Here is an 18,502-nt window from a genome sequence, read left to right on the forward strand (position 1 = left end):
ACTTTTTGACTATTACAAATAATGCTGCTATGAATATTCACGTACAAGTTTTTGTGTGGACATAACTTTCATTTCTTTTGTGTATATAACGAGGACTGGAAATGCTGGGTTGTATGATAACCCTTTGTTTAGCCTTTTGAGGAACTACCACACTGTTTTCCAAAACAACCACACTATTTTAAATTCCCACCAGAAGTGTATCAAGGTTCCATTTTCTCCACGTCCTTACCAACACTTGTTATATTTGTCTTTTTCATGATAGCCATCCTAGTGGTTGTGAAGTGATATCTCCTTGTGGTTTTGATTTTGCATTTCCCTGATGGTTAATGATGTTGAGCATCTTTCCATGTACTTTTCTGCCCATTTGTTTACCTTCTTTCAAGAAGCCTTTTCGGATCCTTGCCCTTTTAAAAGTTGAGTTGTCTTTTTATTGTTGAGTTGTAAGAGCTCTTTATATATTCTAGATACAATTCCCTTATTGGACAGATAATTGGCAAAAATTTTCTCCCACTTTGTGGTTTGTCTCTTCACTTTCTTTATGGTGTCCTTTGAAGGACAAAAGTTTTCAATTTTGATGATCTCATTTTGTTACTTGTGCTTTTGGTATCATCTCTAAGAAACCTAATTCAAGATAATGAAGATTTATCCCTATGCTTTCTTTTAAAAGCTTTATAATTTTTAGCTCTTACATTTGGGTCTTTGATCCATTTTGAGTTAGCTTTTATATATGATATGAAATAGGGGTCCAACTGCATTCATTTGCATGTGGATATCCAGTTGTCCCAGCACCATTTGTTGAAGACTATTCTTTCCCCATTGAATTTTCTTGGTACCCTTGTCAAAATTCAATTGAACATAAAAATGAAGGTTTATTTCTGGACTCTTCAATTTTATTCAATTCTGGGAGATACTAGATACAGGGTGGTAAGGAAAGGTTTCTCTGAGTTGATATTTAAGTAGAGTCCTGAATGAAGGAGGAAGTGAAGCACACTGATATCTGGGGGAAAAGCATTCCAGGTAAAAAAAATCCTGAGGTGGGAATGTCCTTGTTGTGTTTGAAGAATGGCGAGGAGGCCAGTGTAGTTGGAGGGAAGTGAGATGAAGTAAAAGAGATAAGAGTTGGTGGACCAGGTAGAACCATGATAAGGGTTTTGCCTTTTCCTCTATGTGAGATGGGAAGCCTCTGGAGGCTTTTGAGTAGAGGAGTCATGATTTGACTTATTCTAAAAGATTTTGGCTGGCTGGTGTGTGAAAATAGACTATAGGAGAGAGATTAAAGAGCGACTACTTGGAAGGTTATGGCAATAACTGAGGCAAGAGGGGACAATCAAAGTAGGGCTTAGTGGTAGAGGAGGTGAGAAATGGTAGGATGCTAGATATTTTCTTAAGGTATGGATGTGAGAAGTGAAGGGCAACAGTTTTTTTGGCCTGAACTAGAATGATCAAGTTACGACTTATTAACACGTAGAAGATTATAGGAGGAGTAAGTTTGGAGGTCTATGTGGGGGAATCAGAAACTGGATTTTCAGCATGTTAAGTCTGAGGTATCTACTAGATAATGAAATATGGATAGGAGATTTGATATGCACATCTAGATTTAGGGGAGAGATCTGTTGTCAGTGTTGAAGCCTTGAGAGACTAAACTTTTCTTTCAATCCCATTACACAACTGAGTTTACAGCTATCTAAAACTTTTTAGTCTTTTACACATACACCATTAAGCCATACCATTCCCTGGCTGTTTAATAGTCTGATGCCAGCACTGAAGTAATCCCAGCTCCAATCGTATAAATTAAGTTGCTGCGGTTATAATGCAAGTTGTTCTTAGGAGTGGGTGGGCAATCTGCCGTGAGGTGAACATTACCTATCCCGGCCTCTTGCCTCTGGTACCCGCTCCATGCCTTTAGCTGAGTGTCATGGGGCTTGAAGTGTTTACTTTGAAAAAATCAGAGTGTTCAAATAAGGCCTACTATCATGTCCAAGAATGGCACAGGTGCACAAATTATCCACTGGGGAGGTAGTGATAAAAAATAGCAATACAGGACTCTTTCAGTGCTCTGTAATTGGAATGAGTTGTTTAAATCCTTTAATGAGGATCCATTAATTTGGGGAATGTATACACACCCAATTTTTCATATTTTTCTATTGAATTCAATCCTGAAAAAACTTGGCCTATTCGGTCTTCTAAGTTATTTTTGAATCCTTTCATTTCCTCCAACATTCAACAATTCTCTTAATTTAATCCACAATTATGCATGCTTTCTAATATCTTCATCTCATTAATAAATATAATTAAGAAGGTTAATTCTGGGCAGAGTTCTATGACATACCTTCAAAGTATTCCCTGAAGTTTGACACTAATCCATTAATTGGCTCTTTTGGCCTATCATCATTTAACTGGATATGACTTCATTTAATTATAGCATTATCTAATTCACATTTACCAAACTTTACTGAACCAGTACTGGCTTACAATGATCACTGCTTTCCATTAATTTTCTACTCTAGAATATTTCTTTAGTTTGAAACATTAACTCTTTTCTTTATTGAAAACCAGAACATTAGATAAAATAACCCATTTTTGTTTTTTTATCTTTAAATTTTATTTAAATTCAATTAATTGACATATAGTGTATTATTAGTTTCAGAGGTAGAGTTCAGTGATTCATCAGTCATATATAACACCCAGGGCTCATTACATCATGTGCCCTCCTTAATGCCCATCCCCCAGTTACGTCTATCCCCTCTCCCCCCTCTGGCAACCCTCAGTTTGGTTCCTATAGTTAAGAGTCTCTTATGGTTTGTCTCCCTCTCTGGTTTCATCTTGTTTCATTTTTCCCTCCCTTCCCCTATGATCCTCTGTTTTGTTTCTTCAATTCCACATATGAGTGAAATCATGATAATTGTCTTTCTCTGATTGACCTATTTCGCTTAGCATAATACCCTCTAGTTCCATCCATGTCGTTGTAAATGGTAAGATTTCATCTTTTTGATGGCTGAGTAATATTCCATTGTATATATATATACCACATCTTCTTTATCCATTCATCTATTGATGGATATCTGGGCTCTTTCCATAGTTTGGCTATTGTGGACATTGCTGCTATAAACATTGGGGTGCAGGTACCCCCTCGGATCACTATGTTTGTATCTTTTGGGTAAATACCTAGTAGTGCAATTGCTGAATCATAGGGTAGCTCTATTTTTAACTTTTTGAGGACATTCTATACTGTTTGCCAGAGTGGCTGCACCAGCTTGTATTCCTACCAGCACTATAAGAGGGGTCCCCTTTTCCTGCATCCTCGCCAACATTTTTTGTTTCCTGACTTGTTAATTTTAGCCATTCTGACTGGTGTGAGGTGGTATCTCATTATAGTTTTGATTTGTATTTCCCTGATGCCGGGTGATGTTGAGAGCATTTTTTCATGTGTCTGTTGGCCATTTATATGTCTTCTTTGGAGAAACGTCTGTTCATGTCTTCTACCCATTTCTTGACTGGATTATTCTTTGGGTGTTGAGTTTGATAAGTTCTTTATAGATTTTGGATACTAGCCCTTTATCTGATAAGACATTTGCAAATATCTTCTCCCATTCTGTAGGTTGTCTTTTGGTTTTGTTGACTATTTTCTTTGTCGTGCAAAAGCTTTTTATCTTGATGGAGTCCCAACAGTTCATTTTTGCTTCTGTTTCCCAAAATAACCCATCTTTTAATTTTTTGTGTCTGTTTTATCTTAATAGAAACTTACTTTATGTATTATTCTATGTGAAAAAAGGTATGATTTTTAACATATTTAAATTTATTTAAATTTTAGACCATGCAGTTTGCACTTCAATCTTGGGAACTTGAAATTTCACAAACTTTATTTAATGGAAGTTATTATTCAGCTCGAAATGTTATTAACATATTTTGGAATGTGCACACTATTCTTTCCCAATATATCTGTGATCTTTTAGACTAGATAAACACAAACAAAAATACTTACTACAGAAGTAGGCTGCTCTGAAAAACAGAAATGACAATTTTAAATTATTGTGGTATAAAATTAAAACATCAACATTGTAATATACAAGTTGTACTCATGGTAACCATTAGGGTTAACAGTCTACCCTTACATATACAAAAAATTAAATATTAGAAGCACATTAAAAAACAAGACATGGGAAATTACATAAAGAGAAAACAGAGATCACGTATATAAAGTACTTAAAAAATCTTACCTCCTCACAGCATCGCCTGCTTACAATAGCCCTATAGTCAATTCTATCCCAGAGTTGGTCCCTTAACTTTAAGAAATTAGGGAACAATTTTCTCCAGTTTTTCCCTAAAGCCCATGGAAAAATTTCATATTTGGATTCTTCTTCATCTTCTTCAACTGTATTAGCCAGATACCTAACAAAAAAGACCAACAACTCAAAAAAGAAATGGGAAAAGGACAGGAACAGGCAGTTCATACACACACACACAATCACTTATAAACATATAAAAGACATTCAACCTTACTCATAATTAAAGAAATGTAGGTCAAAAATAAAAATACAATGAATTTTACCTTGTTGAGTTCTGGATAGTTTTGTATTCCTATAAATCTTGAGCTTTGTTCTGGGATGCAGTTAAGTTACTTGGAAACAGTCTGATCCTTTCAGGTCTTGCTTTTATGATTTGTTAGGTGGATCTGGAGCAATGTTCAGACTGGGGCTAATTATTCCCCACTACTGAGGCAAGACATTCCTGAGTACTCAATATCCTGTGAATTATGAGTTTTTTCAGTCTGACTGGTGGGAACAGGCACTATTTCCAGCCCTGGGTAAATGTAAGGCACTGTTCCCTCTAATCCTTTCTTATGGTTTTTCCCTACACCCAGGTAGTTTCCTTATATACATATGGGAATCCGTATCCTCTTAAGTACTTGAGGGGGATCAGGCATGCACAGAAGCAGGAAAACATGACCCATAATAAAAAGAATCATCAATCAAAACTGACACATGTTAGAAATAACAGACATTAAAACAGATATATTAATTCCAGATGTTCAAAAAGATAAGAAGACACATTCAAATTGTACTTCTAGAGATGAAAATTACATATACAATGAAAAATACATAGAATGGGATTAAGAGACTAAATATTGCAGAAGAAAAGATTTGGGCACTGAAGACAGCAATATAAACTATCCAAAATGAAACACACACAGAAAAAGAAACAAAAATAACAGAGGTGAAACTGGAGTCCCTAACAGGTTTTGGGTGCCCCCCCAAAAATATTTGAAGAAATAATGGCTGAAAATTTTTGAAATTTGATGAAAACTATAAAAATACTAATAAGCTCAATGAACCCCAAAGCACAAAATTCAAAGAAAATTACACCAATGCACATCATAATCAAATTGTTCAGAACCAGTGATAAAGAGAAAATCTTAAAAGCAGTCAAACAAGCAAACAAATAAAAAAGACAAGTTAGATAACACAGAAACAGAGATAAGGACAGAGATTTCCCAATGGAAATAATGAAAACCCCACAGACGACTTTCCAAGAAAAATAGGCAACTTACAATAAAAAAAAATTACAAAACACGTAAGAAAACAAGGCACCATAAACAGAAACCGATCCTGAAGTGTGAAGATGCTGAAATAAACAAACACCAAAGGAAAAAAGGTCTCAAAAGCAGTAAGAAAGGAAGGCAAATGATCCCAAGTGGAAGGTTTGAGATGCAAGAAGGAATAGTAAGCAAAGATGTAAGTATGTGGGTTAATCTAAATATTCAGTGTATAAAACGACAATAATAATGTCTCTAAGTTTTTGGAGGGCTTCATGTAGAACTACAGAATTGTAAAACAAGAAAATGTAAGTTGAAAAGGGGGTGACTGGAGTTAAAATGCTTAAGGTTCTTGATTAAAAATAACTGGGAGAGAGCTTCCTGGTGGATGAACATGTGGAGATCAGATGTGCTGAGAGGGTACAGAAGCTCCATGCCCTTTTTCCATATCCTGCCCTATGCATCTCTTCCATCTGGCTTTTCCTGAGTTACATCCTTTTATAATAAACTGGTAATTTGTAAGTTAAAAAAAATAAGTAACTGGGAAAACTGCTAAAGGAACAGATATAGACTGCATAATTTTCTAACAAGTAGAGGAAAAAAAAGTATCAAAAAATAAAAATTTAAAAAATTTCGATCAGAAAGAAGATAAAAATGGAGTGGAAAGACTTTGAGTTAAAACTTACTCATCAGTGCTAACAGTTGTGCTATTCACCTCAAGTATTTTTATATGTAGTTCCCTAGTTAAGTCTTTAAAATTATATTCACACATTTCCAACTGCAGTATTATATCTAGGTAGTGGGTAGAAAACGTTTTGAGATTGAGATAGATTTTCTTAAACTACACTGTTTCTAGTAGAATTCTGACCTATCCAGAAAGCCATGTTATTAAAACCATTTAATAGATCACAAGGCCAGTATGAACTGTCTAATACAAAGTCAATGGAAGAATTGGAAAACAAACTATATTCCTTGGTTAAAGTTCAGTATGTTAAGTAAAACAGTTAAGTCATTACTAAAGGTATCAGATATGAATAACTTCTACGTTATAGACATAAATCTACAATTAGTTTGTCTACAGCGTTTTCACAAGCTGTTTAATGTAAAAGGGCAATGATGATGATTTTTTTTTTTAAGATTTTATTTATTTATTTGAGAGCGAGAGCGAGAGAGAGATAATGAGAAAGAGAACATGAGAGGGGAAAGGTCAGAGGGAGAAGCAGACTCCCTGCTGAGCAGGGAGCCCGATGTGGGACTCGATCCCGGAACTCCAGGATCATGACCTGAGTCGAAGGCAGTCGCTTAACCAACTGAGCCACCCAGGCGCCCAATGATGATGATTTTAACTATAAATTTACTGGAAATTTCAATGAGAATATTGAGAATATTTTGGCTTTTAAAACATATCTAAGTCCAAAAGAGGAGAATTTGGGATAATTCATATGGAGCACTCTGAAAAATGTAAAATGTATAATACAAACTTAAGTGGGATACTTAATAACAAATCTTAGGCATAGAGCAGGGTAAGATCAGTGAAAAGAACATAAAAATATCCTATTAAAGTAAAAAAGTAGATCTTCTATCTATAAAGGCCTATTCAAAGATATATATCAGGTTTTAAAAAGCCTCTGTTTTATTTTTTTATGAGTTACAATGTTAACTTTATTTACTTATTTCTTTAAGTAGGCTCTATGCCCAATGTGGTACCCAAACTTACAACCCAGAGATCAAGAGTCGCATGCTCTACCAACCAAGCCAGCCAGGTGCCCTGAAATAGCCTGTTTTAAATAAGGTATCATGTATATTACAAATAAGAACCACAAAAATCACTTAGTAGAAAGCATACTTACAGAGCAATAAAGAAATTTATCCTGGTATGCTCATTTATAGTAAATTTAGCTCTCTTGAAATAAACAAAGGTCATAGCCAAAAGATACTATAGGGAAAAAAGTAAAAGTTAATATTAATGTTTCGCTTTCATAAGTAAAACAGCTTTAAAATAGTTATCTTTGAGATGAATAATAAGCTAAAAACAATAAAGCATTACTTATCTTTATTACAGAATTACCTATTTATTTGGGTCCTTACTTTTTGGCTTCCTGTAATCCATGTGAATGGTGAGAAATAGTTCTGAACCATTTATCATGATTAAGATAAATAATAAAATAAATTTTATTATTGCCAATATATTTTGAACCAAAATCCAATTTTTTTCTACCTTAAATTTCAAATCCATAGAGAAGTTGAAATAATAATAAAACAAATAACCATACATCCTTCACATAGATTCACCAGTTCTTAGCATGTTACCACATTGGCTTGATGCATGTATCTATACAAAAATTTTTTCCTGACTCCTTAATTGCAGACATCCATACTCACTTTTTATTTATTGACTGACTGATTGAATGATCAGTCAGGGTGGCATTACTGATCGAATTTTTAAATTGAGGTATAACTGACAAAGTTGTATATATTTAAAGTTTACAATGTGATGATTTGATGTACATTGTGAAATGAATACCAAAATAGAGTTAATGAACACATCCATCATCTCACATATTATCTTTTTCTTTCCTTTTTGTTAAGAACACTTGGGATCTACTTGCTTAGCAATTTCATATACTTACTTTTTAAAATAACCTTTTAAAAATAACTTCTAACCAGAAATTAGACTATATGACTATTTTCATTGGAAAACAGTGTTTTAAATGTGTTATTAGAAAGAAGTATCTAGCCTGGTATTAGGATACTATGCCAGGTCCTATCTGTCCAAATTAAAAACAACTTATAGTACTGATGTATTAGATTCCCTCTCATAAAATGCCTATTTATCCTATTCTTCATAGGATTGACTACAAAGGTGACTCCAAGTTTTCAAGGTAACTTTCAGTAGAGAACTCTTGAAACAGTGTTAAGATATGGTATGCTGGTTAGTTACTTTAAAAACACTGCCCCCTGCTGTCCAGCAATTTTAATTACTGTAATGCACTTAAAGTTGAAAAGTGTAACTCCACATGCACATATCTACATAGATATTTTATATGAAGGCATTACTGTTAATTTTTTAAAATATTAGTGACTTTGTGAATATGTTTAAAAATATTTCATGTTTTAGAAATACATCATCTTAAAAAATTTATGGATAAAGTATTAGGATGTCTGAGATTTGCTTCAAAATAATCTAGTTTGGGGAAGAAGGATTAGAAGAAACAAGCAGAGCCATGAGTTGATGATTATAGTAGCTACATGTTAGGCACATGGAGGGTCTTTGTTCTATTTTCTCTACCTCAAGGTATATATATTTTAAATTTTCCAGAATTAAATTTCCAAAATTAAAAATTAAAAAAACCAAACTCTAACTTTATCTTTGTTACCTTAAGCCTGAAATAAAAAAGTTCATATCAATATTAACTTAATAAGTATTTAATCATAAGCTAGTCTTCCATTCATCCCTTTCCCATTGGTTGGCACATTAAAATTAAGTGTGATGTGAAGTCATGCTGAATTTTCTGATATGTCTACCTGGTCTAAGATGGCATTTACAAAGCTAAAATCATAACTGTTCAGCTGAATCTAAAGAGTATAGAAATATCATGGTCCCTAGTATGTAAGCACCATGATGATCTTTTATGAAACACTGATTCTTAAATAAAGAACATAATAAACTAATTTTACTCTACAAAATTATTGGGATTTGTTTATCTAAGTTACCTACAAAATATTAAAATGTATAACAGACTTCCTTAGTGGAATGAATGTCAGAATATTCAGAATATTCTTTCCCCACAGCCTGATAAAAGGTAATAATTCTGATCAAAACATTAAGTCTATACTGATTCTTGCTTTCAATCAAACAAATATGGACTTAAGGCCATTTAAATCTAATCAATAATATTCTACAATTCCTCAAGTATAAAGTGAATCTCTGATGTATGCTAATTTCAAAAATTAATGTGTAAGGATTTCACTTTGAAGAAGCAATGCAGGCTAGTTCTTTTCCTAACCTTAATTAATATGATTGAAAATTCTTATAAGGTTTTTTAAAGTTCTGATGGTCTAGTAACATAATAATGCAGTTACTGATTACACTGTTACCAAATTTACCTTGTCTGCAATTTTACAGCAGCAGTCCATCCACAAGAAATCTTGAATTAAATCGTCATCTACAACAAAAGATAGCTATGACTTGTCTTTTAAAAACAGAATGTTTCCTTTTGAAGAATTAACTTCTAGATAGAGGATTATAAATGATGCTTAGAAAGCAAACAAAAATGGCTGGACCAGTGTTGTCTAAAATGTAGTCTGCATTTCTTTGGTATATTTACCACTGCAAGCACTGTACAAAAAGCTACTGCTTTACTTTGGGTTTCCCATCTGAGTTGCTCAGACTGGAGCGCAAGTGTTAGAAGTGTTTGGTTTCTTGACTATCCCAATAGTTCTTTGAGAAAGATGTCTTGGGTAACTCTAGAACAGCTCTTTATTACTTTCCAAAATCAATCTTTACTGGTGGAAATGGAATCTGATAAAAGATAACTCAGTCTTTAGTAAATAATGACTTAATGAATATTACTTGTTTTCTAAATATGTTTTACTCTTTCTACTACTTTCCCCTGTTAGATCCCAGGGTATTTTTAGTTTTGAATTCTTCTTTTCATCTCCTATTTATCTCTGTCCAATTATCTATTATCCAAATACCAATGAAAATGTCTAAATAAAGAAGATTCATAATTTATTAGCTATTTATAATTAATATTTAATTTTGGAAAAACAGTATTATGACAAAAGATCCACAAAAATACTTTTAAAAATATGCAAAAAGTAGGTCAAAAACACTTACTCAATTTTAAAAGGCTAAAATATATAATCCCCAAATATATGAGTAGTTGTCAGAATATACTCTGAGAAAATCTGCTTTTTCCCATTCCCCCCTTCATTTTAAGTTAAATAACAAACAAAACATAACTTCTTTATACTAATTTTTACATCCTAGAAATATCAATATAGTCAAATATACGGAAAGTTCCAAGAGTAAGTACTCATTTTCTTAGACTAATTAATTTCTGCCTTAATTCCATTTTTTTTTAAAGTAAACTCTACGCCCAATATGGGGCTCTAACTCGCAACCCCAAGATCAAGAGTGAGTCGCATGCTCTACTGAATGAGCCAGCTAGGCACCCAACTATTTCTTAAATTACTTATGGTAGAGCCAGGTATTTTCTCTTACTTCTCATGATTAGTTACGAATAATAAAAACATTTGTGCATAATAGTTTTGCACTAGTCTTAAAGAGAAAGGGAAACTTATATTAACAGCATTCTAGATCCTGACAGGGAACATCCTGGTAGTTCAACATTTTTCTACTTACGTTACTTACATTTTTTCTTCTTTATCTCATCTTCTTTTTTGCTTTTCTTTAAATCTTAACCAGCTTGCCCTCCTTTTTTCTCCCTCCCTCCCTCTCTCTCTTTCTTTCTTAAGATTTTTGTCTTCTGAGTAGGGTAAACACTCTTGTCCGCAACTCTCTTATACATGGGACACTTCTGCCTGTCACCTGGATTTAACAGACTATGGTATCTACTTGACTTGGTTCATTCCTACAGATATTTACCAGATTCATCTATCCTACTCTTTAATCTGTCTACCTTACTACCTTACCTTAGAAAAAAAAGAATCTTCCCTTTCTTGGCTAATAGAAGTAATATAAAGAAGTTTCTTTTTTAAGAACTTTGTCAGCAAAGTAGCATTGTCTTGTGATCTGAATAAATTTAAACCCAATTTCATTATATGAGCATGATGATAAAACATAATTTTTAACAATATTCCCCCCTATGTGAAGTGCCTGGCTGGCTCAGTTGGAAGAGCATGCAACTCTTGATCTCAGGGTATGAGTTCGAGACCCACGTTGGGTGAAGAAATTACTTAAATAAAAATAAAATATTAAAAAAATATATCCCCCATATGTAATACTGAAACTTATCGAGGTTGACCAATCTTCCCACTTTGCTCAGTTTTAGCACTGAAAATCCTGGGAAACACCTCAGGCCTAGTCAAACTGGGTCAATTGGCTCATCTGAGACTTTATGTAGTTATTTTACTTAGGTCACCCAAAACTCATGATATGAACTTGAATTGCCCAGAATTCACATTTGACACTTGGATTTAAGTAGTCCAGAAGCTAGATGAGTCTGAATTTCTAAACCAAAAGCAATCCAAAATAAAAAATCCAACATTAAAACAAAAACAACCTAAGTAAAACAAAAACAAATTTTCTGAGACAGAAAATTTGACATAGAAAATAACAACATCCTCTTTGATTATTATGAAAACAATAAAGTAGATCTTTAGATTCTCTCATTTTTAAGTACTTTACAATTACCGCTATTAAAATATTTTAAACCTACCAAATAATTTAAAGAAAGCAGTCATTTCCTGACGCTGTATAACTAGACAGGGTCCTTTGGGGCGTTTAGACTTGTTGCTATTATGTGCATTTTTTTCAGATGCTGGCCAATTATCTTTAAAAATAGGACGCTTCAGATTAATGGGTTTTTTAGGCTGATGTGATCTATTTGACCCTGATTTTACATGAACAGTGACAGTAGGTGGTGTCTCACAACACAGCTGATTATGTCTCATTTTGGTTTCCCAAGATTCCTGTAAAAATAAAACATATAATTATTTACCACACTCGTGTTCATTTCTATATAAAAACAACTAATCAGATGACATTACCAGATGCATTCACATAAAATGTTACTGAACTTGCTACTAAAATGTTATTTGTGATAGTGACCCACAGAAGAAATTGCTTTTGGGAATTCAGTGCTAAGAAATGCTATGCTTTCTTTGGGTAACTGATATACCTTCTCTTCCCAATAATAAGATCCTGTATACCATTTTGCTTTGATGACTAGGGATCCCAAAACCAAATTTGGAAGTTAATTATAGGAACTATGCTGAGTCTATAATCTATTTGTGGTATTTTTTCCTAGTATTTTAAAATTCTGCTTCTATTGACATAATTTTGTCATATGGTTATTATATGCCACTTCAAATTTTTTATAGAACAAGGCAAACTATTTCCAGAACTAAATTATTATCATACCAAGTGTTATATTGAAAACAGTCCCCCCCACACACAAAATATTTTCTTACTGGTTAATTCTTTGATATGTTACACAATTCACTTATTCAACAAGCATTTACTGGTATTTACTGAAAAGTTAAAAACACTTCCAGCAAAGAAATGTAGGGTATATGTGCTTTGAGGGAGTCTCATAAATTTTTCACTCTAATTTTTAATTATTTAAGTGACTGATAAGTGTACATGAATGTACAGTGTTATAATCCAATAAAATTAGAAACAAAGTTAATTCATCAGTATTTAACAATATGCATAACCACTACTATGTTTGGTGGTAATCAGTTCACATAATTACTACAGTTAGTATTACTTTTGTGGTCAAAGTATTTATAGGATAGGAAATGGAGGTAAGCATAGGCAAAGTAGGAAACTACTCTAAGACCCTAATGAGAACCTCTAAATCCATAACTCACAGTGACCCAGGCGGCCATGCCTCCCTTGGTGTTCAAGGAGTTAGGTACAGATTCTCCTTCCTGACCCACAGAAACTTCCCTGCTGAAGGAAGGAATGGAAAGTAAGATTGGATATAGTAGGGCTAGATCAGCAATGTCCAATATAATGTGAGTCACATATGTAGTTTTATATTTTTAAAGCTGTATTACAGAAGTACAAATAAGAAAATGACCTGAATTTTAGTAATATATTTTATGTAATCTAGTATATCTAAAATATCATTTTAACATGTAATCAATATAAAAATGAGATATTTTACATACTTTATTTTTCAAACTAAGTCTTTGAAATCTGGTGTGTGTATTTACACTTACAGTATATCTCAATTCAGTTGCTAAATTTCCAACAGTTAGAGTGAAATGTAGTCCTACCAAAACAATAGTATGTAAGTAAAAAATATTTTACACTCCTTCAGTACTTAAAGTAAATAAAAGTAAAAACTCTTCAGTTGCACCATCCACATTTTAACTGCTCAACAGCCACATATAGCTAGTAGCTACATATTAGACAGCAGAGGGCTAGATAATGAAGAACTAGGCAGAGGAAATTATATTCAATTGATTCTATAATTGCTTCTTTCCCTCTGTTTCACTTTCCTCCCCTCACCTCATCTTTCTTCTTAGATCCTAAGGTCCAACCAAATTGAAGGCAATTATGGAGTTGGGGTTGGGGGTGCTACAAACTCCAAAGAAAAAGGAATGGGTGATAAATTGAACCTTGAGACTTGCCTAAGAACTTTCTGCTCTTTCCCACCCACCTCATCTGGGAGACGGCTGGAGGTCTCATCAGCATCTTTTTTTTTTTTTTTTTTTTAAGTAAGAGCAGCCTTTCAACTAGATGGAAAAAATTAGTCAGGCTTTTCAAACTGGGGTGAAGGGGCTAGGCAGGCTTGGGGGTGTAATGTACCAGAATATAGAATAACTATGGCATATCTCCCAGGAGGTAAGTTTTACTCAATGTTAAGTAAATAACTTAAAATAGTGTTATTATATTAGGACAACCATGGATATATTGTGAAATAGAATGCAAATACTGTCAACCGAATAAATATGTTCACAGTATAGCTTTACACTATTCCACTAAACTCTTATGTTTGTGTTGGGATACTTCAAATAAAATTTGAGGAAATAGAGAAAGAACTGTGTGAAATTCCCCAAATAGAGATTCATTGAAGTTAATCAGCAAACACTGGCATGAAAGTTATGGAGGAACCTAAGGAGAGAAGCTATCAATGGTACATTCTTGGTCAAATTCCACCTTGAGATAGTTTTAAATTTTGCTCTTTATTTAGAAATACTGAGAGAATAGAGTTCTCATGGCAAGCAAGAGGAAAAGAATGCAAGGCAAATAAAAATATGAGCCATTTCAGGGGGCATCTGGGTGGCTCAGTCAGTTAAGTGTCTGCCTTTGGCTCAAGTCATGATCCCAGGGTCCTGGAATCAGGCTGTGTCAGGCTCCTTGCTCAGCGGGGAGCCTGCTTCTCCCTCTCCCTCTGCCACCCCCCCGCTTGTGCTCTCTCTCATGTGCTCTCTCAAATAAATAAATAAAATCTTTTTTAAAAATATGAGCCATTTCAGAAAAAGGTAAGAGACAGGAAGAAGGGGGAGCTAGGAGAAACTATGCTCATATGGCAAAACCATTTAATGAGTTTTTACACAGACTCCACCAACATGAAAAAAAATACCAGAATTCACACTTGAATAGGATGTCTGGGATTTTTTTTTTTTAATAGACCACAGCTAATCTATAAGCAACTGAAATAATTTCTTTTCTCTGGGGGTAATATAAGAGTGTTAGGGGTGCTGGTTCACAGAATCATACAATAGAAGTAGGATTTGGGGGTAATATAAAGAGTGTTAGGGGTGGTAGTTCACAGAATCATACAACAGAAGTAGTATTTGGGGACTGGTGTGCCTATATGAAAAATCTAATAGCAATATCCAAAGGCAATTCAGGGCAGGCAGGGAAAACTTAACTTCCCTATAATTACAGTCTCACACTAAGCACTTAATATGTGCCAGACAATGTGCTAAAAGTTTTACATGCATTTTCTCACTTAATCCTCAGAATATTTCTATAAAATGGGCATTATTTTATCCTTATTTTCTAGATGAGAAATTTGAGGCTCAGGGAAGAAGAAATTTGCCCACGGACACATAATTAGTGAATGATAAAGCTAGGACTTGAATCTGGGGCTGTTTGACACCAAAGTCCCATATACTTTAACCACTAAAACACTGTTCTAAAAATTAAATGAAGTCATGTGTAAAACACTTGACACATGGTAAGTAATATTTTACTCACTGTCATCTTGCCAGGAAAACAAAGCCAGCTTATGAGCTTTCGCTTTATAAAAATTTAAGTCTAGCATTTGCATTTAAATGTGCACATTACATTGTGACCTACATTGTTAAATAAGCCATTGCTTTAGGGAAGAAAGATGGGCTTATCACCTTTTTGCTAAAATAAAATAATTCTTAAAAATAATCCTTATTGAAATGACTATAACATTTTTTTTTATCATAACCACAAAATTTAAATTGTTAAAAAACAACACAGCAAATTGAGGAAAAATATTCTGGCAAAATTGCTGGAAGCTTTGCAGGGGCTATTATCAAATCTCCATTATTTTGATGTTTTAAATATTTTCTCTAATTTAATTTATCATCTAATGGTTATAGAATACTTTTAGACTCGGCCGAGTGCTAGGTGCTACAGTACTAGTAAAATTACACAGCATAGCTGTTTCAATAAGAAGTTCATATCTGATAAGAAATCCAACCCATTAGCGAATAAACCAAGACCCTTCGATGAAGTGGTGGGAATAAATGGAAACTAGATTGAATAGAATTATAGGAGTGATTACAAAAGGGAGTGTTACAAAAGGAAGTGCAGGAGGTGTGAACATACACCCTCCTTTTTCTAAATGTGGCAATCATGAGAAGGAAGAAAATGAAAAGCAGCTGGAAGGGACAATAGTCAACGGAGAATTTGTTTTTCTTTTTAAAGACAGGATTCTTAAGTTTGCCTGAAGGCAGAAAGGAAGGAGGAGCCAGTTGAGAGTATATGTTAAAATACTGGAGAACAGACCCTTATTAAGACCTGATTCTGTCTAGCTAATGTGACCTTAGGCTATTCAACTCCTGGGAACACCCATTTGCTCACTAATGATATTAAGATAATAGAAACACCGGTTTTCTTAGAACCTGGTACATATTAGAACCCAATAAAAATTAATTATTAGATATTGTTAATAATACATATTTAGTAGGGTTAACGAGCAAATGAACTATATGCATAATGCCTAGCACAGTGCTGAATCCTTCACAAAAACTCGAAATACAGCAGCACTATTATTGTATCTTTTTTACAGGTAAGGGTATCTTTCAAGGAAAGAAGAGTCGGATATGACAGCCACATTTCATCTCCACTAATAAATATAATTTAAATGTTAAAATTTTATTGGTAACAGAGATCATAGGTATTTTAAAATGTGCTTTTGCTAGAGAGTAAAATTTGTTAACAGGCAGGATCTCAATTTTAACATAGCGTGGGTTTTTCGGTCTTTAAGTGTTCAATTACTTCACAAGTTTCTTTTCTTTTCTTTTTTTTTAAAGATTTTACTTATTTATTCATGAGGGACAGAGAGAGAGAGAGAGAGAGGCAGAGGGAGAAGCAGGCTCCCAAGGAGCAGGGAGCCTGATGTGGGACTCGATCCCAGGACCCTGGGATCATGACCTGAGCCGAAGGCAGACGCTTAACCATCTGAGCCACCCAGGCGCCCCACAAGTTTCTTTTCTAAAAATTGAACCTAGCTGGCCTGCAGCCGTGCTGGACATGTAAGGAAAGGGCACCGGGAAACTGTAGGAGAAGGGCTCAGGGCAGAGCACTGAGATGCAGCAGCTCAGATCCGCGACTCTGGTGCCGTCGCGCCTGGGGACGAAGACGTGATGAAGGGGACCCAAGGAGAAGGGGCGGACTCACTCAAAATACCACTGGCTCACCCGGAGGATAACGGCGGGCCGGGACCGCCCCCCCCCAACCCCCCCGTCCTCTCCTCTGGCCGGCGCGCGAGGGGTGCCAGCCAGCGACAAGCCGTCCAGGCCCGCGGCGGGAGGTCACCGCCCGGCACGTGGGAGCGCGTCGTCCCTCCGTGGTCCCTGGTCCACAGTCCGCCCCGCGGGCTAAGGCGCGAGGGCGCCGCGCCCGCGAAGCCCCCACAGAGCGACGGAGGGGGCTGCGCCGGCTCGCCAACACCACCGCGCTTCGCCGCTTCCCCCCGCCGCCGACTCCGACCTCGACAACCCCCGCCCCTCTCCCGAGCCCAGGCCCCGGACGCTGGGAGGGCTTGCTCCCGTCGCGGCGAGGGAGCCACTCACGGGCGGAAGCGTGTATGAAAGGGGCCGTGACGCCGCCCCATCCTCACACACGGTGGGCGGCGGGGCCCGCTGCAGAGGTATGGAAGGACCAGGAGCAGCTGCAACTGGAGGGTGGCCGGCGAGGCCCGAAGCCGGGGCGCGAGCGGAAGATACCTGCGAAAACCTGGGTCTAGGGAGCGGGCGCCGGGCCGCCGGACAGCCGCCCCCGGACGCTCCGAGGCCTCAGGCGGTTGCTCACCACTCGCTCCACAGAGGCACTACCCGCTCAAGAGACCTCCCGCCAACCAGGAGCGACGCTCGCGCGGGCCAATCAGCGCACAGAGCCGCCGCCGGGGGGCGGGGCCTGCCCGAGGTCGCGCGCGCCGCGACCCCAGTTCCAGCTCGAGCGCTCCAGCTTCCGCGCGCCGGGTGCGTGCGGAACACCTGAACCTACCTGGGCTTGCGGACCCTCCGGGCCCGGTGCTGGCAGAACGCCACCACCCTCCCAGATCTCTTCTGGCCTCCTAATTTAGCCCCTCCCACGTGGACGCTTATCAAAGCCAGGCTTGTATTCGAGCCATTTACCTTCCCTCCGGTTAGATGGAGAGGCCCTGCGGGGCTGGGACTTCAGGTCTTCGCTAACTCCCTTCTACTTCACAGCACCAAGCAGGACGCCTTGCACACACGCACTAGCAGATACTTGATAAAGACAGGCGTCAATAGTAGGAGGACAGAGAATCAGAAGTGAACTTTGCGGGCGCCTGGGTGGCTCAGTTGGTTAAGCGACTGCCTTCGGCTCGGGTCATGATCCTGGAGTCCCGGGATCGAGTCCTGCATCGGGCTCCCCGCTCAGCGGGGGGTCTGCTTCTCCCTCTGCCCTCTTCCCTCTCGTGCTCTCTGTCTCTCATTCTCTCTCAAATAAATAAATAAATAAATAAAGAAGTGAACTTTGCAGCAGCAATTGTAATGCCCACAGTTTCTGCTATGTTAAATAACTATATAGACAGAGGA

The 18,502-nt window shown here is 36.6% G+C and overlaps 1 protein-coding gene across 1 annotated transcript in view; it reads right to left on the reverse strand.

Moving 5' to 3' along the window:
• The window catches only part of SPDYA (speedy/RINGO cell cycle regulator family member A), a 32,291-nt gene extending 14,044 nt beyond the window's left edge, over positions 1-18,247 (reverse strand). The window contains exons 1-5 of the mRNA XM_006741672.3: positions 17,666-18,247; positions 11,938-12,190; positions 9,641-9,699; positions 7,384-7,469; positions 4,218-4,389 (exon numbers count right to left, since the gene is read on the reverse strand). Coding sequence (XP_006741735.2) covers positions 4,218-4,389; positions 7,384-7,469; positions 9,641-9,699; positions 11,938-12,172 — 552 coding nt within the window. The 5' untranslated portion in view covers positions 12,173-12,190; positions 17,666-18,247. The remainder of the gene's footprint in view (positions 1-4,217; positions 4,390-7,383; positions 7,470-9,640; positions 9,700-11,937; positions 12,191-17,665) is intronic.
• Between the last annotated feature and the right edge of the window lie 255 nt (positions 18,248-18,502).

Source organism: Leptonychotes weddellii, chromosome 10 (assembly GCF_054177405.1).
Source record: "Leptonychotes weddellii isolate Sample4059 chromosome 10, ASM5417740v2, whole genome shotgun sequence".
Classification (NCBI taxonomy): domain Eukaryota; kingdom Metazoa; phylum Chordata; class Mammalia; order Carnivora; family Phocidae; genus Leptonychotes; species Leptonychotes weddellii.